The sequence below is a fragment of the Staurois parvus genome, unplaced genomic scaffold, assembly GCF_062004578.1.
Source record: "Staurois parvus isolate SC_StPar_1 unplaced genomic scaffold, SC_StPar_1.0 ptg000132l, whole genome shotgun sequence".
Classification (NCBI taxonomy): Eukaryota; Metazoa; Chordata; class Amphibia; order Anura; family Ranidae; genus Staurois; species Staurois parvus.
In genome coordinates, this window is record NW_028317928.1 from 4121784 (window position 1) to 4149767 (window position 27984).

Here is a 27984-nt window from a genome sequence, read left to right on the forward strand (position 1 = left end):
AACGGTATATGAAACGCCAAAAATCAACAAATTAAAAAAAAAAAAAGTCCAGCAGTATATGAGGCGTGAAAAACGAACAAATTAAAAAAAATAAATGAAAAATTTCCAACGATATATGAGACGCCAAAAATGAACAAATTAGAAAAAAAAACAAGTTAACGGTCGGCGTGTCCATACACTACTATAAAAAATTGTTTGATTTCCTCGTCCTGGGCCAAGGGCCCCAGAAAAACCCTCCAGCAGAGACGTTGTTACCAGCTCCTGGTTCTAGGACTCCCACCTTTCATCCTCATTGCCGCTTCTCATGGTAGAACTTTTTTTTTTTTCCTTTTTAACTTTAGGCTACTGGCCCTTTATATGTCGCAAAACTACAATTCCCAGAGCTCCTTGAGGTGTCACACGAGCGCTGGGAGCGAGAACGAGGCTTGGAACCCGGAAACAGGAAGCGAGGCTCTGGAATGCCCCCTCCCAGCTATGTGATTGGCTGGCAGGGGCAGCACCGTGTGACTTCCGGCTATGGAGGGCTCATCCTGAAGAAAGGAGGGCAGAGGGGCTGTTGGCAGGTTAGTGGAGAAGGATGGGATGGTGGGTGTGTTGGGTATATGATGTCTGATCAGCCCTCCTGTGTCTCCAGAGCGCACCCCATAGGATGTGTGGGAAGGGGGGGACCCATCCTGGTGACCTCTCCCAGCAGAAGGCCCCCCTGTGCATCCATCACTCTCCATGGAGGGAAAGTCTGTGTCCCCATCACCTATTCAGCACCCACTGCCTGCTCGGGGACATGCAGCGCTCACCAGCGCCCTCTCAGGTCATTGGGAGCTACAAGCCGTCAGCTGTGATGGCAGATGGTAGTTGTAGTTCATTCATTCCCAGAACTTGGGGGGGGGGGGGGTCGGAGGGGCGCAGGAGGGTGCTCTACGGTGGCACCTTACCCCCTTTGGTCACTTCCGGATTCGGTCTGAACCCGTGAAAGCATCTGATCGACACGATCTCAGATTGGTGAGATGCCTATAAGGGCAGAGGAGACATCGAATGGACCCCAGACGTCTCAGTAAAGGGGGCCTGTCACGGCCAATGCTGTCATCGGAGTGTTGTTCATCCCTTGTGATAGCAATAAAAGTGATGATGAAAAAAAAAACTGAAGAGACAGCTTAAAAAAACAAAATTTAAGTTAATAAAAATTAAAGATATAGCGTATAAAGAAAAATTAAGTTAAAAAAATTAAAGATGTAGCGTAAAATAAAACAAAAGAGACAGTGTGAAAATAAAAAAAAATAGATAATAAGATAAATTACAGCGCCAGCGTGAAAAAGAAATAATAACATTTAAAATAAATAAGGGACAGCATAAAATTAGATTTACAAAAATTAAAGGGAACAGCAGATAAAGACACAGTGTGAAAATAAAAAAAAAATAGATAAAATACACAAATTAAAGCAACAGCTTGAAAAAGAAATAACATTTAAAATAAATAACAGGGACAGCATAAAAATAGATAAAAATGAAAGGGAACAGCATATAAATAAAGGGACAGTGTGAAAAAAAAAAAATTGATAAAATACAAAAATTAAAGCAAAAGCTTGAAAAAGAAATAATAAAATAAAATAAATAAAAGGGACAGCATAAAAATAGATTTAAAAATAAATAAATAAAGGGAACAGCATATAAATAAAGGGACAGTGTGAAAATAAAAAAAAATAGATAAAATTAAAGAAATTAAAGCGACAGCGTGAAAAAGAAATAATAAAAAAATGAATAAAAGGGACAGCATAAAAATAGATTAAAAAAAATGAAAGAGAACAGCATATACATAAAAGGACAGTGTGATAATAAAAAAAAAAGATAATAGAATTAAAGCGATAGCGTGAAAAATAAATAATAAAACCATTTAAAAAAATAAATAAAAGGAACAGCATCAAAATAGATTAAAAAAAATTAAAGGGAACAGCATAAAAATAAAGGGGCAGTGTGAAAATTAAAAAAAAAAAAGATAATACAATTAAAGCAACAGCATGAAAAATAAAAAAATTTAAAAAAGGGACAGCATAAAATAGATTAAAAAAATTAAAATTAAAAGGAATTGCATAAAATAAAAATAAAGGGGCAATGTGAAAATAATAATAAAAAAATGATATGGATAATATAATAAAAAACTAAAGGGACAGCGTAAAAATAAACTAAAAAAAATGAAATGGACAGTGTAAAATAAATAAATAAAAGAAAAGGACAGTGTAAAAACAAAATAAGATTAAAAAATTTAAAGGGACAGTGTAAAAACAATATAATAATAATAAAAAAAAATATTAAAGGGACAATTTACATTGTCCCTTTAATAATGAATAAAATAATACAATTTAGAATTAAAGGGACAGCATAAAATGAGGCATTGCAAGAGTGACAGTTACAAGCATGACTCCCAAAGGCAGATGGGACTTGTAGCTTGGCCACAGCTGGAGGGCCGCCAGTTTGACACCCCTGATGTAGAAAAATGGTCTCCAAACTACGGCCCGGGGGTAGACGTGGTCCTTTGCTTGCTTTTATCTGCAGCTTGGGGCGCTATTTCATTCACTGACACCAATGATGGGCCACAATTCCTCCCAATGAGACCAACAATGGGGTCCAATGACGCCAATGATGAAGCAATGGTCCTCTCACTGACACCAAAGATTGGTCATTGTTTGCTCCAGCTGATGATGGGATATTTTCTATTCCTGATTATCACAGCCCCCCCCCCTAAAGTCTGAAGGACAGTAACCCGGCCCTCTGTTTACAATGTTTGAGGACCCTGGTGTAGGGCCTCTGCTACAGCCACTGGATTGTGTGTAAACCCTCCCCTCTTCGGTGTCTGGTCCGTACCGCGTTTGGACCGGGCAGTGAATGGTATGAGGGCTTTTGCACACAGGTGTATTGATTCTGGCCCACGAGATCCAACATGGCAAGGTCAAAAAGAGGACCGTAACTCTCGGTGGCTCAAACCACTAGAATGCTGGAGCTACACAACAGGAATGATGGGTTCTTCCAGGAAAGGCTTCACCTTCTACTTTACCGTGAGGTCAGACCACGGAAATGTGATGGCTCCTCATACGCATGTAGTAACGGACCCTTTCATCCCCTTCCAGTCCGAACACTTTCACCCCCTTCCAGTCCGGACACTTTCACCCCCTTCCAGTCCGGACACTTTCACCCCCTTCCAGTCCGGACACTTTCACCCCCTTCCAGTCCGGACACTTTCACCCCCTTCCAGTCCGGACACTTTCACCCCCTTCCAGTCCAGACACTTTCACCCCCTTCCAGTCCGGACACTTTCACCCCCTTCCAGTCCGGACACTTTCACCCCCTTCCAGTCCGGACACTTTCACCCCCTTCCAGTCCAGACACTTTCACCCCCTTCCAGTCCAGACACTTTCACCCCCTTCCAGTCCGGACACTTTCACCCCCTTCCTGTCCAGGCCAATTTTCAGCTTTCAGCGCTATCACGCTTTGAATGACAATTGCGCGGTCATGCAACACTGTACCCATATGAATTTTTTAGCATTTTTTTGAGACAGATAAAACTTTATTTTGGTGGTATTTATTCACCACTGGGATTTTTTTTTTTTTGCTACATAAATGAAAAAGTCCAAAAATTTTGAAAAGAAGTGTTTTTCTTATAAAATTTTGCAAATAAATAGTATTTGATCATAAATCTTGGCCAAAATGTATTCAGCTATCTTTTTAGTAAAAAAAATAAATAACCCAAATTAGTTTATAACCAAAAATTATAATTTTTAAACTTTTTTTACATTTTTTTTTTTTTTTTTTATATTACTATTTGTTTTTTTTTTACATACTGTCACCCTAGCAGTACAGTGTCACCATGGTGACACTGTACTACTTGTGGGGGGTGATGAATATATATATATTTTTTTTTACACTGATTGCTTTTACACCCATAAAGGCTTTAAAAGCAATCATTTCTCCTTCTCTCTGGCTGCATTCCTGCAGCCATTGAGAAATACTGTGAGAGCTGTGATTGGTCACAGCTTGTCACATGGTACAAGGCTGTTGTGAATAGCACAGATTTCACACGTAGTAAGCAATGATGTCAGGAAGTGACAATTGGCCAATCAGTGATCACATGATCGGGACCTCGCACAGAGGTCCCGTACGACGATCGGTGTTCCACTGTGCGTGAAGGACACAGCGGGTACCAGATCGCGGTGCTGCACACTCCCTGGGAGCGCACACAAGCAGGGTGCAGGGAGGCCATTTATAAACGGCCACCCGACCCTGCACTGCCACCCTCTGGTTGTTTATATACAGCAGCCGGATGGGAAGTGGTTAATGTTCTCAACGTTCAAAGTTTCATCAAAGTTGCAATGGAAATCGCTCAACTTGGAAGTGTGAATGGAGCCTTACAGAAGCTACACATTTCAAAAAAATGAAAGGAAGGCTTTGTAATCAGAGTCTAGCATCAAGTCCATGACACTCCTGGGATATCAATCTGGTCAGGTAAGTCGCAGAGGGGGTTGTTCATCAGTTTCAGCTGCTTTGGTGGTAATGAAATTAACAACAGGTGCAGTAGATGGGCAACAATGAGACGACCCCCAAAACAGGAATGGTCTTACAGGTGGAGGCCACTGACATTTGTTTCCCTACTCATCTTTTCTCACTAGTTTTGCATTTGGCTAGGGTCAGTGTCACTACTGGTAGCACATGGCCATACCTGGACCCTACAGAGGTTGCACAGGCAGTCCAACTCCTCCAGGATGGTACACCAATACGTGTCATTTCTAGAGAGTTTGCTGTGTCTACCAGCACAGTCTCAAGAGTATGGAGGAGATTCCAGGAGACAGGCAGTTACTCTAGGAGAGCTGGACAGGGCTGTAGAAGGTCCTTAACCCATCAGCAGGACCGGTATCTGCTCCTTTGTGCAAGGAGGAATAGGATGAGCACGGCCAGAGCCCTACAAAATGACCTCCAGCAGGCCACTGGTGTGAATGTCTCTGAACAAACAATCAGAAACAGACTTCATGAGAGTGGCCTGAGGGCCTGACGTCCTCTAGTGGGCCCTGTGCTCACTGCCCGGCACCATAGAGCTGGATTGGCATTTGCCATTGAACACCAGAATTGGCAGGTCCACCACTGGCACCCTGTGCTTTTCACAGATGAGAACAGGTTCACCCTGAGCACATGTGACAGACGTGAAAGGGTCTGGAGAAGCTGTGGAGAACGTTCTGCTGCCTGTTACATCGTTCAGCAGGACCGTTTTGGTGGTGGGTCAGTGATGGTCTGGGGAGACATATCTATGGAGGGACTCACAGACCTCTACAGGCTAGACAATGACACCCTGACTGTCATTAGGTATCGGGATGAAATCTTTGGACCCATTGTCAGACCCTACACTGGTAGTGGGTCCGGGGTTCCCGGCCTCATGTGGGGAAAGTATGCATGCAGTTCCTGGAGGATGAAGGATTTGACACCATTGAATGGCCCCCACACTCACCTGACCTAAATCCAATAGACCACCTCTGGGATGTCATGTTTTGGTCTAGCCGACGCCGCCAGGTTGCACCTCAGACTGTCCAGGAGATCAGTGATGTCCTGGTCCAGATCTGGGAGGAAATCCCCCAGGACACCATCCGTGGTCTCATTAGGAGCCTCCGCCGACGTTGTCAGGCATGCATACAAGCACATGGGGGCCATACAAACTACTGAGGACCATTCTGAGTTGTTGCAATGACATTTCAGCAAAATGGACTCACCTGCTGCATCATTTTGTTCACTCTGATTTTCGGGGTGTCTTTGAATTCAGTCCTCTGTAGGTCGATCATTTTCATTTCCATCAAACGATGGGGCGTCCTTACGTTCCTCACACATTACCCCGTCCATGTCAGTATAGAGATCCAGCAGGAGATTCCTCCCCATTGAGATCTGATGGGTTTTCAAAGTCTTCCTTTCATTTTTTTGAGCAGTGTATTTACATGCCATCCTCCTCTTGATCTACTTTGATTCTTATATAAGGTCCTCTGGCATGCCAGTGCCTTCCATCACGAGTCAGGGAGGAACTAGAATCGCGTCCCATTGACTTCAATGCAAAAACATCCCCTATTAACTTCATTGCTAAAATGGGAGGAGCCTTGTACGCCGTGACATCACGCCGCCGGATCACGGAGGTCCGGCGGCCATCTTTCACCAGCAGCTGGTCAGTGTATCAAGCAGCTTTTAACCTGCATGTCTACCACTATAATGTTTACATCTACTTAAGGAGATCCATGTTAGGATACTTTTTACATGACCCCAGGTGATCATCCCAGACCAGAGGAGGGAGATTTGTGACCAGACCCCATCACAGCTAACCCTTAAAGGGGACCTCTGATTGACATCTAAATTCCCAGATCCACAGAGGAGGTGATTCCACACCAGGCTGTATTCTACCCTTCAACAGAGGAGACCTCTGGCTGATTTATATGACAAATGCGGATTAAGATTGCGCTTCTGGTGAGTGTGCAATCTTACTATTTATCGCATGTCACCGGAGTATTATCTTCTCACACTGGGATTGTAAAGTTACTCATCTGGATACATCCATTTTGAACTACTGATATTATTACCATTTTTTGGTATATAGTCCCTTATTTGGGATATATAACAACTTTTGCACTTTATTTGGACGTTTTTTCCTACACAGAGCATGTTTATTGGCATAACCATTTAATTGCTTAAGTCATCTCTTAACTTTGGGTTGTCACCTTTTATTATTATATCTTATTTATTGGTAGTGACATTTACGTCCTTGTTTTATACTGCATTTACCATATTGCAGTTGTGCGTTTACTATTTACATATTGAATCTTATTGCTTTTAGCGCTGCACTTTCTATGTTATTGTTTATTGAGAAGGTTTGTGGTTCCTTTTTTAGTGCTGTTTGTAAACGCTTGCTGAGTCCCACTTTTTTCCAGATTTTTTAACTACCCTAAAATGAATCTATTGAAGTTTTTTTTAAATGTTTTTATATATATATTTTATTTTATGTCCCAAGTTAAATGCAACACAATTATATATATATATATATATATACACAGTCAGGTCCATAAATATTGGGACATGGACACAATTCTAACATTTTTGGCTCTATACACCACCACAATGGATTTGAAATGAAACAAACAAGATGTGCTTTAACTGCAGATTGTCAGCTTTAATTTGAGGGTATTTACATCCAAATCAGGTGAACGGTGTAGGAATTACAACAGTTTGCATATGTGCCTCCCACTTGTTAAGGGACCAAAAATAATGGGACAGAATAATAATCATAAATCAAACTTTCACTTTTTAATACTTGGTTGCAAATCCTTTGCAGTCAATGACAGCCTGAAGTGTGGAACGCATAGACATCACCAGACGCTGGGTTTCATCCCTGGTGATGCTCTGCCAGGCCTCTACTGCAACTGTCTTCATTTCCTGCTTGTTCTTGGGGCATTTTCCCTTCAGTTTTGTCTTCAGCAAGTGAAATGCATGCTCAATCGGATTCAGGTCAGGTGATTGACTTGGCCATTGCATAACATTCCACTTCTTTCCCTTTAAAAACGCTTTGGTTGCTTTTGCAGTCTGCTTTGGGTCATTGTCCATCTGCACTGTGAAGCGGCGTCCAATGAGTTCTGAAGCATTTGGCTGAATATGAGCAGATAATATTGCCCGAAACACTTCAGAATTCATCCTGCTGCTTTTGTCAGCAGTCACATCATCAATAAATACAAGAGAACCAGTTCCATTGGCAGCCATACATGCCCACGTCATGACACTACCACCACCATGCTTCACTGATGAGGTGGTATGCTTAGGATCATGAGCAGTTCCTTTCCTTCTCCATACTCTTCTCTTCCCATCACTCTGGTACAAGTTGATCTTGGTCTCATCTGTCCATAGGATGTTGTTCCAGAACTGTGAAGGCTTTTTTAGATGTCGTTTGGCAACCTCTAATCTGGCCTTCCTGTTTTTGAGGCTCACCAATGGTTTACATCTTGTGGTGAACCCTCTGTATTCACTCTGGTGAAGTCTTCTCTTGATTGGTGACTTTGACACACATACACCTACCTCCTGGAGAGTGTTCTTGATCTGGCCAACTGTTGTGAAGGGTGTTTTCTTCACCAGGGAAAGAATTCTTCGGTCATCCACCACAGTTGTTTTCTGTGGTCTTCCGGGTCTTTTGGTGTTGCTGAGCTCACCGGTGCGTTCCTTCTTTTTAGGAATGTTCCAAACAGTTGTTTTGGCCACTCCTAATGTTTTTGCTATCTCTCTGATGGGTTTGTTTTGTTTTTTCAGCCTAATGATGGCTTGCTTCACTGATAGTGACAGCTCTTTGGATCTCATCTTGAGAGTTAACAGCAACAGATTCCAAATGCAAATAGCACACTTGAAATGAACTCTGGACCTTTTATCTGCTCACTGTAATTGGGATAATGAGGGAATAACACACACCTGGCCATGGAACAGCTGAGAAGCCAATTGTCCCATTACTTTTGGTCCCTTAACAAGTGGGAGGCACGTATGCAAACTGTTGTAATTCCTACACCGTTTACCTGATTTGGATGTAAATACCCTCAAATTAAAGCTGACAGTCTGCAGTTAAAGCACATCTTGTTCGTTTCATTTCAAATCCATTGTGGTGGTGTATAGAGCCAAAAATGTTAGAATTGTATTGATGTCCCAATATTTATGGACCTGACTGTATATATATAATATAAATAAAAAAGAAAAACTCTGTTTCGGTTTTCGGCCAAATGCCTCCTTGATTTTTGGTTTCAGGCCAGAATTTTTCATTTCGGTGCATCACTACGTTTTACACCTCCTGAGGTAAATAGGTAAATCCCATTGTCTCCATATTGGTGACTCGAAATGGTTGGATGAAAGAGCAGAAATTACAAAATCTGCTCCACCCTCCTTTTGGACAGCCTGCCAAGGTAGATATTTCCTAAACCCCATACCTGACCATAGACTTTACACCGGATCCCTATGTCCGTTTGATAAATATTCATATGGAAGCCACGTTCCTCACAACCCATCACTTCTCTGTAAACATCTGAGGGCTCCAGCTGAGGATGATGTTCCTCCATATATCTGAAAATGAGAATCCGATCTTCAGGTGACACTTTCAGAAGCTCAGTTTGATGGACCTTCTTCCTCTATCAGACACGTCTTCCATTGCTAATCGCTCTTTAGGAAAAGGGGTACAAACGACTTTCTCGGTTGTACTGTGTAGGGATGCACCGAAATGTTGGTGTCTGAAACGTTTCGGCCAAAAACACCCCTTTTGGCAGTCGGCTGAAATTAAAAAAAGCACTGATACAGGTGCCGAAATAAACCTTGCCGCCGCCCACCCGTCGATGCCACTTGGTAGCCTTACCTGAGAAACCATCGAGCGATCCCGGCGCTGGGCATAGAGATGAGTGAAGGAAAGATGGCCTCCACTCATCTCTATGCCCATGGAGGACCGGAGCGATGTCACTTCCAGTTATTATTATTATTATTTTTTTTAAAGCACTAGATCAATGCTTTTTTTTTATCAAATGCTTTACATTGCAGAGGAGAGATGTGGGGTCTCATTGCCCCACATCTCTCCATAAAGAGGACCTGTCACTAATTGTTTCTATCACAAGGGATGTATGCATTTCTTGTGATAACAATCAAAGTGATTACAATTTTTTTTAAAGGAACAGTGCAAAAAAAATTAAATAAATTTAAAAAAAGTTGAAAGTGCCCCTGTCCCCCCGTGCTGGCACGTAGTGGTGAACGCATACGTAGGCCACACCCACATATGTAAACGGTGTTCAAACCACACACGTGAGGTATCGCTATGAACGTCGGAGCAAGAACAGTAATTCTCGCAGTAGACCACCTCTGTAACGTTACACTGCTATCCTGTAGAACTTTTTTAAGCGTCACCCATGGAGATTTTTAAGTACCGCAGTTTCACGCCATTTCACAAGCGTGCGCAATTTTAAAGAGTGACGTGTTTGGTATCTATTTACTCGCTGTAACATCCTCTTTCATATTAAAAAAAAAATTGCGGTCTACATTGTTTTTTTTTTTTTTTTCTATTAAATCAAAGTGTATTTTTTCCAAGAAATATATATTCATTTTTAAAAAACTGTGTGCTTCGGTTTTCAGCCAAGTGCATTTTGAAGTTTCAGTTTCGGCACCAGAATTTTCATTTCGGTGCACCACTAGTACTGAGTTCCAGTGATGTTAAACAAAACTATCCACAAGGCCTAAGGTTTGCTAGTGATGCCAAAAGCAACCTGGAACTCCCTTTTGTACATCTTCTAAGGTTCTCAAACTAATCCTCCAGTTGACATCTGTAGACCTAGGTTCAGGCCCCATTGGTTACCTATGACATGCTATTGGACCTCTCCGACTGCTCACTTGCTGAATAAGGCCCAAGTATGTATTCCAGACCTGTGGAAGTAAACCGCGCCCCCTTCCGTTGGTCAGTGGTTTGCCAAAATCAACAAAATTAGGAGGATGGAAAAATTGACTGCTGCTTTGTACAATAGAGAGGCTAAATTCCGAGTTACTTGGCTCAGGTGGAGGACGTTCAGCTGCCACTGAAGTAGACACCGCTACTTACTTCCAGGTCCAGTGCTGAGTGGCCGAACCTCTGCTTACTGAACACAGAAAGTCGACCGCTTGGCTCATTTATGAATAAAGAAAAAATGCAAAGCTTTCTCTGACTGGATGAGGTGGAGAGGCGGGCGGTGACGTCACGCACTCCAGCTCGTCCAATCACCTGGTTCAGTGTAACTATGCATAGAATACCCAGGCCGGAAAATATTCTATAATGGTTCTTATCATGTGAAAATATGATAAATTATAATCCCCCGGCTGAGAAGACAACAAGGAATACACCTCTATCGATTATTATGACACGTGTGTTAATTTTTTTTTTTGTGTTTCACTTAAGGGTCATTGCCATTTTTACATACTGAGAAAATCCTGATTGACTGAGGATGGATAAAGACCCGAGATGTATTACTGAGATGATACTGAACCTCACCCTGGAGATCATCTACCTGCTGACCGGAGAGGTGAGGAGGATTCTGGGAGGTCACATGACATCATTCTTATCTCCATTAATAAAACACAGAGCTGACCAGAGAGGTGAGGAGGATTCTGGGAGGTCACATGACATCACTCTTATCTCCATTAATAAAACACAGACCTGACCGGAGAGGTGAGGAGGATTCTGGGAGGTCACATGACATCACTGTTAATAAAACACAGACCTGACTGGAGATGTGACGAGGATTCTGGGAGGTTACATGACATCACTCTCATCTCTATTAATAAAACACAGACCTGACCGGAGAGGTGAGGAGGATTCCGGAAGGTCACATGACATCACTCCTATCTCTTTTAATAAAACACAGAATCAAATATATAGAGGCCTTGCGAGCGCATATATAAGCAGCTAAGTGCACCAAAAAAGGAACCACAAAACCTTTCAAATAGCAAGCAAATAAAGGAAGTATAGTGCAGCGCTAAAATACCAATAAAAACTTTAAAAATGAAAATTCATGTGTTGTGTACAGCTATATGCTGACGAGCCCTTCAGTTAGTATGAAGAGTGCTGATAAGTTAAAGGTAGTTGTGACAGTTCTGTTATGAACTCCAGTGAGGTATCCAGTGAGAAAATTATAAGATTGCCCACTAACCAGAAGCGCAATCTTAATGCGCATATAGGAATCCCAAAACTGCCGGGAGTCTTATAGGGGTACAGCCAGGTGGAGTGATGATGTCCTCCAGGGGGTCCCTCTGTTGGGTGGTTAGTACAGGTCTGGTCTATCACTTCCTTCCTCTGGTCCAAATGGATCGCCTGGGGTCCTGGGCTGGGGTTAAATGCTCAATGCAGAGCAACAAATGTATGGATACCCAGAGTGTAGCAAGTCAAGTGTTTATTGAGCATAAAAAGTATAGGTGATGTACATACATAAGTATATCTAAGCACAGGGTGACTGTGGGTATAGGCAGAAGCGCAGCAAGAAAACTGCTGAATACACTGACCAGTATATAAATAGTGGGGGCCGCCGGACCTTCTTGATCCGGCGGTGTGACGTCAAGGCGTGTAAGGGCTCCTCCTAAATGCCTGACGTCTTATGATTCTATTTATAGGCAGATGCACGCGCAAATGAGCGTGCGCCATCTTGCTTGAGCTTCGCGCCACTGCGCATGTGCGAGCTTCGCGGGCGCCATATTATTGGAGATCGTAGACATGACCGGCGCACATAGAACTGCGCATGCGCGAGTGTTGCGATCGCCATTTTACTGGTGATGAAAATTGTGTGCGGACATAGGCACAAGCAGTTACGACAAAGCAAGTGAACATATAAAGTAAAACTCTACACTTCTCCTGTATGCAGTCTATACACCGCATACATAAGGAAGGCAGGTTATATTAATAAAAATTTACATATAGATATGTGCATCGTCCCAAATGACTGGTGAATAATACCACATACATAAGTAAAAACTGCGTCCAATATAGGTAAATAAATGCTGACATATGCTAATTTACTAAACCATCTGAGAAATAGTATCAGTAGTATAAAACCTCATTAAAGATATATGAAAGTCCTAGTAATATATATACCACAATATGAAAAAATTTTAGATTTAAAAATTAATATTCACAATAAAAAAAATTGTACATAAATTATATACATGAATACATAAAATAAATATTCCTAGGCGTAAGAATAGTACAACCAGGCTGCTGTACCCATCGTAGAGGTGGTACTTATGGAATAAATGGTGTTCGTAATGTGTAAACCATCATAATATATAGAATTGACCATTGACAATTTCAACTGTTATTAATGAAACAATTTATGTCGATCTCGACATTGTGGCCTGCAGGGGTCAGGGTCTTCATTTCAAAAATCCACTTGGTTTCCATACAGGAGACCTACTTGCATCTATTTGAACCACGCCAGTGGTGTTGTGCTACGTCTATCCTTACAAATTTGAGGGAAGACGGGTCTCTGTGGTGAAAATATCTAAAATGTTTCGATAATGAATGCTCACGAAAGCCTCTCTTGATGTTCGGGCATTCCAGAAGATATACTGCATAGCGGGTGTTGCAAGTAATAAAGGTAGGTATGTCATAAGATTTCCCTGTTTTGGATGAGGAGAATGTTTCAATTTTCTTTTTTGACATGTTGCCAAATTTGACATTTCTTACATGGAAAAAAGCCCTTGAGATTAGAAAATAGGCTAGGACGAGGAGGGGGGGTCGATCACATTAGGAGCAATTTGGTTCCTCAGTGATTGTGCCTTCCTAAAAACAATTTTGGGCTTCTCGGCTAAGGCTTGAGAGAGGATTGGGTCAGCTTTGAGCACATCCCAGTTTTTCTTAATTACTGAGATGTGCTCAATTCTGACCCAATCCTCTCTCAAGCCTTACCCGAGAAGGCACAATCACTGAGGAACCAAATTGCTCCTAATGTGATCGACCCCCCTCCTCTCAAGGGCTTTTTTCTGTGTAAGAAATGTCGAATTGGCCAACATAGCAACATGTCAAAAAAGAAAATTGAAACATTCACCTCATCCACAACGGGGAAATCTTATGACATACCTACCTTTATTACTTGCAACACCCGCTATGCAGTATATTTTCTGGAATGCCTGTGCCAGAAGCAATATATTGGCCGGACAACCAGATTAAGAGATCGATTTCGTGATCACATATATAACCTCAAGAGAGGCTTTCGTGAGCATTCATTATTGAAAGATTTTAGATATTTTCACCACAGAGACCCGTCTTCCCTCAAATTTGTAGGGATAGACGTAGCACAACACCACTGGCGTGGTTCAAATAGATGCAGACAGGTCTCCCATATGGAAACCAAGTGGATTTTTGAAATGAAGACCCTGACCCCTGCAGGCCACAATGTCGAGATCGACATACAGTGAGGAACAGAAGTATTTGAACACCCTGCGATTTTGCAAGTTCTCCCACTTAGAAATCATGGAGGGGTCTGAAATTCACATTGTAGGTGCATTCCCACTCTGAGAGACAGAATTAAAAAAAAAATTCAGGAAATCACATTGTATGATTTTTAAAGAATGTATTTGTCTTGCACTGCTGAACATAAGTATTTGAACACCTGAGAAAATCAGTGTTAATATTTGGTACAGAAGCCTTTGTTTACAATTGCAGAGGTCAAACATTTCCTGTAGTTCTTGACCAGGTTTGCACACACTGCAACAGGGATTTTGGCCCACTCCTCCACACAGATCTCCTCTAGATCTGTCAGGTTTCGGGGCTGTCGCTGAGCAACACGGAGTTTCAGCTCCCTCCAAAGATGTTCTATTGGATTTAGGTCTGGAGACTGGCTAGGCCACTCCAGAACCTTGATATGCTTCTTACGGAGCCACTCCTTGGTTATCCTGGCTGTGTGCTTCGGGTCGTTGTCATGTTGGAAGACCCAGCCACGACCCATCTTCAATGCTCTGACTGAGGGAAGGAGGTTGTTGCTCAAAATCTCACAATAAATGGCCCCATTCATCCTATCCTTAATACAGTGCAGTGGTCCTGTCTCCTTCGCAGAAAAGCACCCCCAAAGCATGATGTTAGCACCCCCATGCTTCACAGTAGGGACAGTGTTCTTGGGATGCAACTCATCCTTCTTTTTCCTCCAAACACGACGAGTGAAGTTTAGACCAAAAAGTTCTACTTTGGTCTCATCTGACCACATGACTTTCTCCCATGCCTCTTCTGGATCATCTAGATGGTCGTTGGCAAACTTCAGACGGGCCTGGACATGTGATGACTTGAGCATGGGAACCTTCCGTGCAATGCATGATTTGAAACCATAACGGCGTAGTGTTCTACCGACAGTGACCTTTGAAACAGTGGTCCCAGCTCTCTTCATGTCATTGACCAGCTCCTCCCTTGTAGTTCTGGGCTGACTCCTCACCTTTCTTATCATCAGTGATACCCCACGAGGTGAGATCTTGCATGGAGCCCCAGTCCGAGGGAGACTGACAGTTGTCTTTAGCCTCTTCCATTTTCTAACAATTGCTCCAACAGTTGATCTATTTTCACCAAGCTGCTTGGCAATTGCCCCGTAGCCCTTTCCAGCCTTGTGGAGATCCACAATTTTGTCTCTGGTTTCTTTTGACAGCTCTTTGGTCTTGCCCATAGTAGTAGTTGGCGTCTGACTGACTGTGGGGTGGACAGGTGTCTTTAAAGAGCTCAGACAGGTGCTACTAAGTTAGATTAATGAGTGGAGTAGAGGTGGACTTTTTAAAGGCACAGTAATAGGTCTTTGAGAGCCAGAATTCTTGCTGTTTCTTACGTGTTCAAATACTTATGTTCAGCAGTGCAAGACAAATAAATTATTTAAAAATCATACAATGTGATTTTCTGAAATTTTTTTAAATTCTGTCTCTCAGAGTGGGAATGCACCTACAATGTGAATTTCAGACCCCTCCATGATTTCTAAGTGGGAGAACTTGCAAAATCGCAGGGTGTTCAAATACTTCTGTTCCTCACTGTAAATTGTTTTATTGATAACAGTTGAAATTGTCAATGGTCAACTCTATATATTATGATGGTTTACACATTATGAACACCATTTATTTCATAAGTACCACCTCTACGATGGGTACAGCAGCCTGGTTGTACCATTCTTATGTCTAAGAATATTTATTTTATGTATTCATGTGTATAATTTATGTACAATTTTTTATATTGTGAATATAAATTTTTAAATTTTACATTTATATTGTGGTATATATATATTACTAGGACTTTCATATATCTTTTATGAGGTTTTATACTACTGATACCATTTCTCAGAAGGTTTAGTAAATTAGCATATGTCAGCATTTATTTACCTATATTGGACTCAGTTTTTACTTTTGTATGAGGTATTATTCACCAGTCATTTGGGCTGATGCATATATATATATGTCAATGTCAATTTTTATTAATATAACCTGCCTTCATTATGTATAGACTGCATACAGGAGAAGTGTAGAGTTTTACTTTATATGTTCACTTGCTTTGTTGTAACTGCTTGTGCCTATGTCCGCACACAATTTTCATCTCTAGTAAAATGGCGATCACGACACTCGTGCATGCGCAGGTCTATGCGCGCCGGCCATGTCTACGATCTCCAATAATATGGCGCATGCGCAGTGGCGCGAATCTCAAGCAAGATGGCGTACGCTCATTTACGCGCGCATCTGCCTATAGGTAGAATCATAAGACGTCAGGGGGCCACGGCATCACCCCTACAGCAGACGTATGGTTATACGAAACGCGTCTAGGAGGAGCCCTTGCACGCCTTGACGTCACGCTGCCGGATCAAGGAGGTCCGGCAGCCCCCACTATTTATATACTGGTCAGTGTATTCAGCAGTTTTCTTGCTGCGCTTCTGCCTATACCCACAGTCATCCTGTGCTTAGATATACTTATGTATGTACATCACCTATACTTTTTATGCTCAATAAATACTTGACTTACTACACTCTGGGTATCCATACATTTGTTGCTCTGCATTGAGCATTTAACCCCAGCCCAGGACCCCAGGCGATCCATTTGGACCAGAGGAAGGAAGTGATAGACCAGACCTGTACTAACCACCCAACAGAGGGACCCCCTGGAGGACATCATCACTCCACCTGGCTGTACCCCTATAAGACTCCCGGCAGTTTTTGGATTTCTATATAAGCATTAAGATTGCGCTTCTGGTTAGTGGGCAGTCTTATAATTTTCTCACTGGATACCTCACTGGAGTTCATAACAGAACTGTCACATCTACCTTTAACTTATCAGCACTCTTCATACTAATTGAGGGGCTTGTCAGCATATAGCTGTACACAACACATGAATTTTCATTCTTAAAGTTTTTATTGGTATTTTAGCGCAGCACTATCCTTCCTTTATTTGCCTATTAATAAAACACAGACCTGACCGGAGAGGTGAGGAGGATTCTGGGAGGTCACATGACATCACTCTTATCTCTATTAATAAAACACGGACCTGACCGGAGAGGTGAGGAGGATTCTGGGAGGTCACATGACATCACCTGCAGAGCATTTTGAGATATAATACTGACATTATTCTTCAGGACTATGGACCTGTACAGAAGTCATCCAATCGGCATACGACACCTAGCAGCCTTACCAGCGTGTCAGAATGGAGCAGAAGTCAAACTCCCATTATGGAGCCTCCACCCCCCTCCCTGAGACCTGAGAGAAACAAAAAGATTCTGGAAGTCACCCAGAAGATCATGGAGCTGCTGACGGATGAGGTGAGCGGTGCCGGGAATTCTGGGACATTCTCCAGTAACAGACAAGGGATGTGTCTGGATGATGACTGTATCATTGTGTGTGTCAGGTTCCTATAAGGTGTCAGGATGTCACTGTCTATTTCTCCATGGAGGAGTGGGAGTATCTAGAAGGACATAAGGACGTCTATGAGGACGTCATGATGGAGGATGAAGAGACTCCTAGAAAAAAGGGTAAGTGGAGGCCATATATGTGAATTAGAAGACATTAGCTGCTTGCTTTTCCTCTATGACTGATCGTTTTTGTTGTGTATCACAAATTGCGGGTTGAAATTTGTACAATATTTGACACTTCTAAATCCCTATGCAGTAGCATTTGATCTATTGGTGTGCTCTCAGTGCTGAGTTTTTGGGTCTACACACTTGCTGCATCCATTATGAGGGGCTTCCGCCATCCCTGCTGGATTTTATATATCTTTTGTTCTGGAAAAGGTAAAGAAGGAGCTGTAACACACAAAGCTGGGTGGAAACACTCCTAACTCCCAGGTGAAAAGGAACGGAGGTGGGAATTACGGCAAGAAGATCCCACAGTATCTAAGACCGCTAGGGGATGACTCTGACCACAAGGCTCCACCTCTAACTGCATTTTCAGTTTTTTCTTGACTGAGCCTTTAAGTAGACTGTGAAGCTCCAGTAAGTAGGTACTAATAACCTACAGACCTAGTAGGTCTCGGTTTGGATAGAGGAGGCTACAGTTCTATGGTACTCCAGCCAATAAAGGCTTACATGCACTTTGTCTACATCAGGGGTCTCCAATCTGCAGCCCGAGGGCCAGATGTGGCCCTTTGTTACCCTTTATCTGGGCACTATTCCTCCCACTGATACCAACAATGGGGCAGTACTTCTTCCCATGAAACCAATGATGGGGCACTATTCCTCCCACTGATACCAATGATGGGGCAATCTTCCTCCCACTAATGCCAATGGTGGGGCACTATACCTCCCACTGATACCAATGATGGGGCACTATTCCTCCCACTGATGCCAATGATGGGGCACTATTCCTTCCACTGATACCAATGATGGGGCACTATTCCTCCCACTGATACCAATGATGGGGCACTATTCCTCCCACTGACACCAATGATGGGGCACTATACCTCCCACTGATACCAATGATGGGGCACTATTCCTCCCACTGATACCAATGATGGGGCACTATTCCTCCCACTGATACCAATGATGGGGCACTATTCCTCTCACTGATACCAATGATGGGGCACTATTCCTCCCACTGATACCAATGATGGGGCAATATTCTTCCCACTGATACCAATGATGGGGCACTATTCCTCCCACTGATACCAATGATGGGGCACTATTCCTCCCACTGATACCAATGATGGGGCACTATTCCTTCCACTGATACCAATGATGGGGCACTATTCCTCCCACTGATACCAATGATGGGGCACTATTCTTCCCACTGATACCAATGATGGGGCACTATTCTTCCCACTGATACCAATGATGGGGCACTATTCTTCCCACTGATACCAATGATGTGGCACTATTCCACCCACTGATACCAATGATGGGGCACTATTCCTCCCACTGATACCAATGATGGTGTACTATTCCTCCCACTGATACCAATGATGGGGCACTCCTACTGACCAACAACTCTGAGGCCATGTTTATTCTCACTGATGTTGGGGCCAGGACATTTTCTATCCTCACTGGCCTTAATCCGGCTCTCCTAAAGTCTGAAGAACCGTATAGTATACTGGCTCTTTCTTGAAAAGTTTGGAGACCCCTGGTCTACATGGTACATGTACAGCACGGAAGGCCAACACATTTTACCTGAAACACGTCAGCTGTCCACACTGTATATCCACCATATAGTCCAGCGTTGTCAAACTGGCGGCCCTCCAGCTGTTGTAAACTACAAGTCCCATCATGCCTCTGCCTTTGGGAGTCATGCTTGTAACTGTCAATCTTGGATTGCCTCATGGGACTTGTAGTTTGGTAACAGCTGGAGGGCAGTCATTTTCACACCTGTGATATAATCAATAAAGCATTCATATTTGTGGATGACACCTGGATTCCGGCTTAATTTTTTGTTGGAGCACAGAGATGCTTGAGCCAGTGCACGTGTTTTGTTGGGTTTGTCCTACTCCTGATGATTACTCGGCTGAGCAGCTATTTTTTTCGTACCTTACACCCACGCACACACTTCTTGCTAGCTGCTGGTTTTATTTTTGCCCTTTTCTCATGTAGGCATTGATGTTTTAATTGCAACATAATAATCTTTAGCTTTCTGTCTTTCCCACAGGGAATGAAAAACCAGACAGAGGCCATGCTGATATTATGTTATCAGAAAATGGAGGACTTGACAAAGGCTCTTCCAAGGCTTTCCGCTTTGAAAATTTCCAGGGTGTTGGTAAAGATATAGCCCCTATAGTGGACTGTCTGGAAAGAGTTTATAGGCATAGGAAGAATGCATCGCAAGGCCAAAGCCTACCTCTAGCCTTGGGGGATTCCAATTCCCCGACCAGGGAGAGAAGTAATACTTGTGTTAAGGAACCGGCATCTTTTCAATCAAGAGAAGAGTCGTTGTTGCTCAACAATGTCACATTTAAGGCTGCAGATGAGATTGACCAAAACTGTATTGAGGAAAAATTAGCAGACTTGAATTTATATCCAAAAACAGAATCTACGAACCAAAATAGTAAATCTGAGTTAGAAGAGAGTCAAAATGTCGTTGATGCCGATATGTGCCCAACCCTGGTTAAAAACAAGTTACTCAGTAAAACCGACCCTTTTAATCACATGAATCTGATGGAGAACAACATTAAGGTGTCCCCAGACCATGCCGTTGCGGAGTACGAAGATGTGGAAACAGATGAGGATGTTCAAGGCCTAGCAGACCCTTATGAAGATCCAAGGTTTGCTCAATCCTCTTTCAATGACGTGATTGTGTTTAAGCTGCAGGAGACGAGTTTTAATGGAGAGAAACCATTTGTGTGTAATGAATGTGGCGATTGTTTTCACAAAAATTCACAGCTGGTGGAGCACCATCGCCTGCACGCCACAGAAAAACCGTTCGCTTGCCCCGAATGTGGTAAACAGTTTGCTGATCGCGCAAATGTCATTGCGCATCAGATGGTTCACGCTAAGCTTCGAGCGCCTATGAGAGAGCATTCCTCCGGGGAGGGCCTTATTGTATGTTCGGAATGCGGGTTGACTTTTGTCAACAGCTCCGCCTTTGAGGAGCATCAAAAAGTTCACCGTCAAGAGAAGGCTTTTGTGTGTCCTGTTTGTGGTAAAAGCTTCAGCAGGAAAGGACATCTTAGTAACCATAAAAAAATTCACAACGGGGGAAAGCGGATTCCCTCCTCCGAAGGGGCCAACAAATGCTTTCCCTACAGCGGCTACACACGGAAGAGATCATTTTCGTGCCCCGAATGTGGGAAATGCTTCCCAAGCCGCTGCCACCTCGACAGGCACCAGCGTGTTCATACCGGGGAGAAACCATTTTCTTGCTCGGAATGCAACAGACGGTTCACTGACCGCTCGGGCTTGGTCATACATCAGAGGATTCACACGGGGGAGAAGCCATATTCTTGCGATGACTGTGGGAAACGGTTCAGAGACCGATCAGGACTCGTGGTCCACCAAAGAACGCATACTGGTGAGCAGCCATACAAATGCCTCCAGTGTGGGAAGTGTTTTCACAACCGGACGCGTCTTGAGCACCACAAGAGCGTCCATGCCGAGGAGAAGGTCTTCAACTGTCCACAATGTGACCAGGTCTTCCTGGATGTCGCAGCCTTTGCTTTGCATCACCGGACTCATTTTGCTCAGCTGTCACAAGTTGCGGGAGCGAAAAGCTACCCTCCACATTTGTTTTCCAGTCAAAACCAGGAAACACCCCAGTTGTTTTTGTGTCCGGAGTGTGGGAAAAGCTTTGAAGATCCATCTGTTCTTTATCTACACATAAGAACTCACCAGATAAGTCAGACAAAAAGTTTCTCTGAGCCACAGCAGGAAATTGCTACTGGTGAGCTTTACCATCAGTCAGAAGACCAACCATCAAGTCCATTTGCCAATCAAAATGCTCAGGAAGCAGATGGACCGCATTCGTGTTCCCAGTGCAGTCAGAGCTTTTCTGATCTTACAAGTCTTATGGCTCATGAACAGCAACATTCAGAAGAGAAACCCTATAAATGTACAAAATGTGGGGAATGTTTTGTGCTGAAGGGTTATCTAATGAAGCACTTGGAGTCTCATGTGTGATGGGTGGGTAAGGGACACTCTAAAGGCATTTGCTGAATGAGTTCAATGTGCATGCCGGGGGAAACTGAATGTCAATTGGAAAGCCAATTGGTGGCCATAGAGGAGGTCTAGACAGCAATGGTACAGTTTAGCTGATTGGGTGGGAGCAGAGCAGGAGCATTCACAAAGCACCCTAGGTAGAAGGCTAGGGCTTTGTAGATGTCCAGGGGCACAGTTACCACCTTCAGGATGCCTAGGGCCCGGTAGCTGTCCAGGGACCCAGTTACCACCTTCAGGATGCCTAGGGCCTGGTAGATATCCAGGGGCTAGTTACCTCCTTCAGGTTGCCTAGGGCCTGGTAGCTGTCCAGGAGCCCAGTTACCAACTTTAGGATGCCTAGGGCCTGGTAGCTGTCCAGGGGCCCAGTTACCACCTTCAGGATGCCTAGGGCCTGGTAGCTGTCCAGGGGCCCAGTTACCACCTTCAGCACACCCAAGACCTGGTAGCTGTCCAGGGGCCCAGTTACCACATTCAGGACACCTAGAGCCTGGTAGATGTCCAGGGGCCCAGTTACCACCTTCAGGATGCCTAGGCCTGGTAGCTGTCCAGGGGCCCAGTTACCACCTTCAGGCATCTAGGGCCTGGTAGCTGTCCAGGGGCCCAGTTATTACCTTCAGGACGCCTAGGGCCTGGTAGCTGTCTAGGGGTTCAGGTACCACCTTCAGGACACCTAGGGCCTAGTAGATGTCCAGGGTCCTAGTTACCACTTTCAGCATGTCTAGGGCCTGGTAGCTGTCCAGGGGCCCAGTTACCACCTTCAGCATGCCTAGGGCCTGGTAGATGTCCAGGGGTCCAGTTACCACCTTCAGGACGCCTAGGGCCTGGTAGATGTCCAGGGGCCCAGTTACCACCTTCAGGACGCCTGGGGCCTGGTAGATGTCCAGGGGCCCAATTACCACCTTCAGCATGTCTAGGGCCTGGTAACTGTTCAGGGGTCCAGTTATCACCTTCAGGATGCCTAGGGCCTGGTAGCTGTCCAGGGGCCGAGTTACCACCTTCAGGAGGCCTAGGGCATAGTAGCTGTCCAGGGGACCAGTTATCACCTTCAGGACACCTAGGGCCTGGTTGATGTCCAAAGGCCAGTTACCACCCTCAGCATGCCTAGGGCCTGGTAGCTGTCCAGGGGCCCAGTTACCACCTTCAGGACGCCTCTGGCCTGGTAGCTGTCCAGGGGCCCAGTTACAACCTTCAAGACACCTAGGGTTTGGTAGCTGTCCAGGGGCCCAGTTACCACCTTCAGCATGCCTAGGACCTGGTAGATGTCCAGGGGCCCAGTTACCACCTTCAGCTCACCTAGGGCTTGGTAGATGTCCATGGGCCCAGTTAGCACTTTCAAGACACCTAGGGCCTGGTAGATGTCCGGGGGTCCAGTTACCACCTTCAGGAAACTAGAGGGTTTGTGCAACTGGAGAACATCACTTGTTTGCTACTTTACAAGGAGTGCAGTTGTAGGCCGTTTGTGTGTGATAGTGAGGGACCATGCCAGGAGAAGACAGTGTAGATGGGGAAGTTTGTCTGTGTATTGCAATCCTTATCAATCTCTGTTGAGATGGGAAGGCCAAAGCTGCTACCTTGCCTAGGGTCCTATTCTGCCTTAATTCATCTTTGGTTGGAAGCACCTGTATTCTAGGGACAACTGACAAAATATAGATAATGCAAGTCTTGGGCCAATAAGACAGCCTTGTGTCTTCAAATACTCCTCATAGAGGTGTGGACATCTCTTGCATTCTGCTAAGTTGTCTCTTCAAAGGGCTGCAAGCTGTCTCTTGACAAGTTTTCCATGTCAAGTTGTCAAATCCGCATGCTTGCCCATGGGGTGGTGTTGGCTACTCCTGCTGATGGGCAACAAATTACAGTGCGTCGACAGAGAAATTTACATTGGTCCGGTATATTAGCAATAGCTCAAAGAGGAAAGAAAGTATTGACTAGTTCATGTTCCATTTGTTCTGTAACCTTGTGGTTGATGCAAATGAGAAAATCTTCTAATATGTGTCAGGTGTGACCGTAAACCTCTTCTTTTTGGGTAACTGATCCAATAGAGCATCAGGCGTCACAATATCAGCAAGAGCCTGCCGTCATTTAAAAAGTTTGGCCAGACAAAGTGTTGGGAGAGAGGGCATAGACCACTTGTTAGCCAATCAGTCACAGGGGAAATTGCAATGCCATTGCTAATCACAGGTTTTATGGCAGCTGGGCCATGTCTACCCCACCCTCACGCTTGTGTCAGCAATGATAGGGCCCGGGGTTGAGCATATGCAATTTTAGGGACACTTTGCATGGTTTCTAGGAGTAACTGACTGACACAAGCAAGGGTTTGGGGCCTGAAGTATTTAGACTTTTCTTTCTAATTATGGCAAGCTACTTGCTATATGGCCATGTTAGAACTCCAGTAGGCCTTACTGAAGCCATCTCTAAGTTGCTTCTTTTTCTGTATGTGCAAGAAAGAGAGCTGGGAGATGTATGTGCCAATGTAACTAGGAAGCTAAAGAACAAGGTCAGTCCACCAGTTGCAGAGTCTGTTAGCCAAAGTCACAAATCTGCTTCTGGCACCATTCCTGCCATAATGTAAGGTCAACTTTGTAATAGCCACCACAGGTTTGCAGGCCTAGGAATTGCCGCTTGGAAAATACTCAGAGTTGTTTTTATTTTCTTAACTCCAAAACAATAAAAATGAGTATTTGGTGAAGTGCCTGTTATAGTGTATGGGGGGTATCCCAGCCTTGGGCATGCTGTTTTCAAACAGTGGAGGTCCATTCTAAACCTAATGTAAACCTAAACCTGTCCCTACCTCCATTCAAAGTCCTATACTAACTAGCCTGTAGAGCAGGGGTCTCTAAACTGCGGTTCGAGGGCTGGATGTGGCCCTTTGCTACCTTTTTTATCTGGTCCTTGGAGCACTATTCCTTCCACTGAGACCAACAATGGGGCAGTACTTCTTCCCATGAAACCGATGATTGATGGTGTACTATTCTTCCCACTTATACCAATGATGGAGCACTACTCCTCCTACTGACCATCAACCCTGAGGCCATGTTTATTCTCACTGATGCTACGACCAGGACATTCTCACTGGCCCTAACCTGGCCCTCCTAAAGTCTGAAGGACAGTATACTGGCCCTTTGTTTGAAAAGTTTGATGACCCAGTGCTGCAGAGGAAAGATGTCTATACTTACTGATTCACACGGCTCTCCGGTCCAGTCAAGTGATTGACTCCCAGTGCTGGATTCAGGGAATAGGATGGACAGCTGACAACAGATGCCCCTAGTAAGCCTATGGGTGACATCAGCCCCTAGGCACTGCAGCCATTGTTGTGACGATCTCTCCTCTCCCCTGAAGTCAGCGCAGGGAGCCGATCACGTGACCGGACCGGAGTGCCCATAGAATAGGTAGGTATAGACATCTTTTCTCCGTAGGCTAGTTAGTATAGGACTTAGAATGGGGGTGGGAGCAGGTTTAGGTCCAGTCCGGTGATCAACTGTGACTACTTCAGGGGAGAACGCCAACAACGGCTGCAGTGTCTGGGAGCTGACATCACCCATAGGCATCTGTTGTCGGCTGTCCATCCTCTCCCCTGAAGCTGGCACTGGGAGCCGATCACTTGACCGGAGTGCCCTGTGAATCAGTAAGTCTACACTTCTTTCCTCTACAGGCTAGTTAGTATAGGACTTAGAATGGGGGTGGGAGCAGGTTTAGGTCTGGTCTGGTGATTGACTCCCAGCACCTGCTTCAGGGGAGAGGAGAGATCGTCAACAATGTCTGCCATAGGCTTACTACAGGGCATCTGTTGTCGGCTGTCCATCATCTCCCCTGAAGCTGGCACTGGGAGCCGATCACTTGACCGGAGTGACCTCTGAATCAGTAAGTCTACACTTTCCTCTACAGGCTAGTTAGTATAGGACTTAGAACGGGGGTGGGAACAGGTTTAAGGTTAGAAAGGTTTAGACCGGGCCTCCACTTTAGGTCGATGCAAATAAATTACATACTGGGGACCCACTTGATGTTCTACAGGTTAAGAGTTTCTTATGAACAGCAATTCTGAAATATTACTGTAAGAGATAGTATCGTGTTTAGCCAGAAATATACCCAAACCCATGGCTGTGCTCCACACTTGCTCCTTTCAATCGTCACGGACAACCCAGGTGCTGGCTATCACAGCTCCAGACATGCTGCTTTTAAACCACATGGATGACCCAGGTCCTGGCTCGTTTCCACTCTGTCAAAAGTAAATATAAAGCTGCGCTCCAAAAATTGTCTCTTCTTTCTATTTAATTCCTCAAAAGTTGGAAACTGCATACAATAATGTCTCCACCTGAAAACCACCTTCCTCTACGCCTTTCAACACTGCTGGCTTGCTCACAAGGATAGAGGAAGTCTGAGTGATGAAACGCGTCAAGGAAGGTGGTTTCGGGTGGAGACATTAATGCATGCAGTTTTCGTCGTGTTTTGCTGCTGAATGGTCATCTTAACACTACTGAATGGACTCTTACCTGAATTGCCTGCCCTCCAACATGCAGGAAAACTATAAACAAAAGGAGGGGGCTCAATTGAGCAACAATTAAATACCTGCCTCACTTTACTGTAGTCAAAACTTACCTTTCTCTTAGAGCCATAGCCCTGCTCAATACTGGTGTCTCTTTGTCTCTCTACATGGACATCCTGGGTGTTGGCCATTGTAGTCTGTCTCCACTCTTCATGAAGAATATGAATGTATGTCAGCCTGACTCCACTTAGCTCCTCTTACAGTATTTTTCTAAAAATAATTGACAATGTGCAGTAATATCTCCACCCAAAAAAACAACCTTCACTGACGCGTTTCACCATCCTGGCTTGCCCCTATACCTCTATCTATGCCAGGGGTCTCCAAACTGTGGCCCGCGGGCCGAATGTGGCCCTTTGCTTGCCTTTATCCGACCCTTGGAACACTATTCCTTCCACTGATGAGAGGCATTATTCCTGCCACTGACCCCAATAAAGGGACACTATTCCTTCCACTGACACGGGAGATGGGGAAATAATTTTTCCACTGGCACCAATTATGGGTCACTATTCCTCCCTCTGACACCAACAATGGGGTACTATACCTCCCAATGACACCAACGATGGGGCACTATACCTCCCAATGACACCAACGATGGAGCACTATTCCTCCCACTGACACCAACGATGGGGAAAAATACCTCCCAATGACACCAATGATGGGGCATTATACCTCCCAATGGCACCAACGATGGGGCACTATACCTCCCAATGGCACCAACGATGGGGCACTATACCTCCCAATGACACCTGCGATGGGGCACTATACCTCCCAATGACACCGATGGAGCACTATACCTTCCAATGACACCAACGATGGGGCACTATACCTCCCGTCGACACCAGCGATGGGGCACTATACCTCCCGTCAACACCAGCGATGGAGCACTATACCTCCCGTCAACACCAGCAATGGGGCACTATACCTCCCGTCAACACCAGCGGTGGGGCACTATACCTCCCATCGATACCAGCGTTGGGGCACTATACCTCCCAATGACACCAACCATAGGGCAATTTTTTTTTCCCACTGACCACCAGGCCACTTTACATCCACCAATGCCAGGGCATTTTCTACTCTCACTGGCCACATTCCGACCTCCCAGTTTGGAGAACCCTGATCTATGCTACATAGTGCTGGTGGACAAATCTGAAGCTCTGTCGGCTGTCAGTATAACGGAACAGTGCTTGCATTTAATTGGATGCAGCTGCTGTCCAGCCATTCGATTTTTCAATCTGATGATGATGGGAAGGAGGACGCCAACAGGGCAACGCAGGAAGCAAATTTCAGCCGGTTCATCAGGAGCTTGCGGGAATTCGCTCAGTTTATGGTCAGCTGAACCATTCACTCTGAAACAAAATACTAACCCTGGAACTGAAGCCTAACTCTTGGACCTCAACCTAACTAACCGAGCCTTGAACCCTTGTCATTATTCTTAACCAAGTTTCCGAACTATACAGTAGCCACCAAGCAAACCCAAAATATCCCCCTTTTTTTTGGCTACAACGAACTTATACTGTAATGAATCGACAAATCCCGCTGCCATGGGATACGCTACAAATTTTGCACTGCAGACCAGTGATGAAACTGTCCTGAATACAAATTATATGGACGTGATGGAGAGGTAATTCATCGACAATGGAGGAGGTGGACGTAGCCTGACCTTCGTTATGTTTGGTGGTATTTATTTAAGGTTCGCAGGCAAAAATTGAGGTTTGGGGTTCTGGGTATGGCAGAGCCCCTCTCTGTATGTTGTGTGTGATAAATGGTTTGCTGGAGAAATAGATGACTGATTTACAATGAATAACCTTGAAATAAAACCAGTTAAATGTA

At 44.4% G+C, this 27984-nt stretch overlaps 1 protein-coding gene across 1 annotated transcript; it reads left to right on the top strand.

Moving 5' to 3' along the window:
* LOC149466199 (uncharacterized) lies at positions 1–27984 on the top strand. The gene is made up of 5 exons (XM_089672752.1): positions 1–563; positions 10943–11066; positions 17118–17300; positions 17387–17510; positions 19612–27984. The coding sequence occupies exons 2-5, from the start codon at positions 10989–10991 to the stop codon at positions 21573–21575; spliced, it is 2349 nt and encodes a 782-aa protein (XP_089528878.1). The 5' UTR covers positions 1–563; positions 10943–10988; the 3' UTR covers positions 21576–27984.

Coding starts and splice junctions, on each gene's coding strand:
- LOC149466199 (XM_089672752.1), top strand. CDS start 10,989: ATGGATAAAGACCCGAGATGTATTACTGAGATGATACTGAACCTCACC. Junction 11,067..17,117: donor TCTACCTGCTGACCGGAGAG/GTGAGGAGGATT, acceptor ATTATTCTTCAG/GACTATGGACCTGTACAGAA. Junction 17,511..19,611: donor AGAGACTCCTAGAAAAAAGG/GTAAGTGGAGGC, acceptor TCTTTCCCACAG/GGAATGAAAAACCAGACAGA.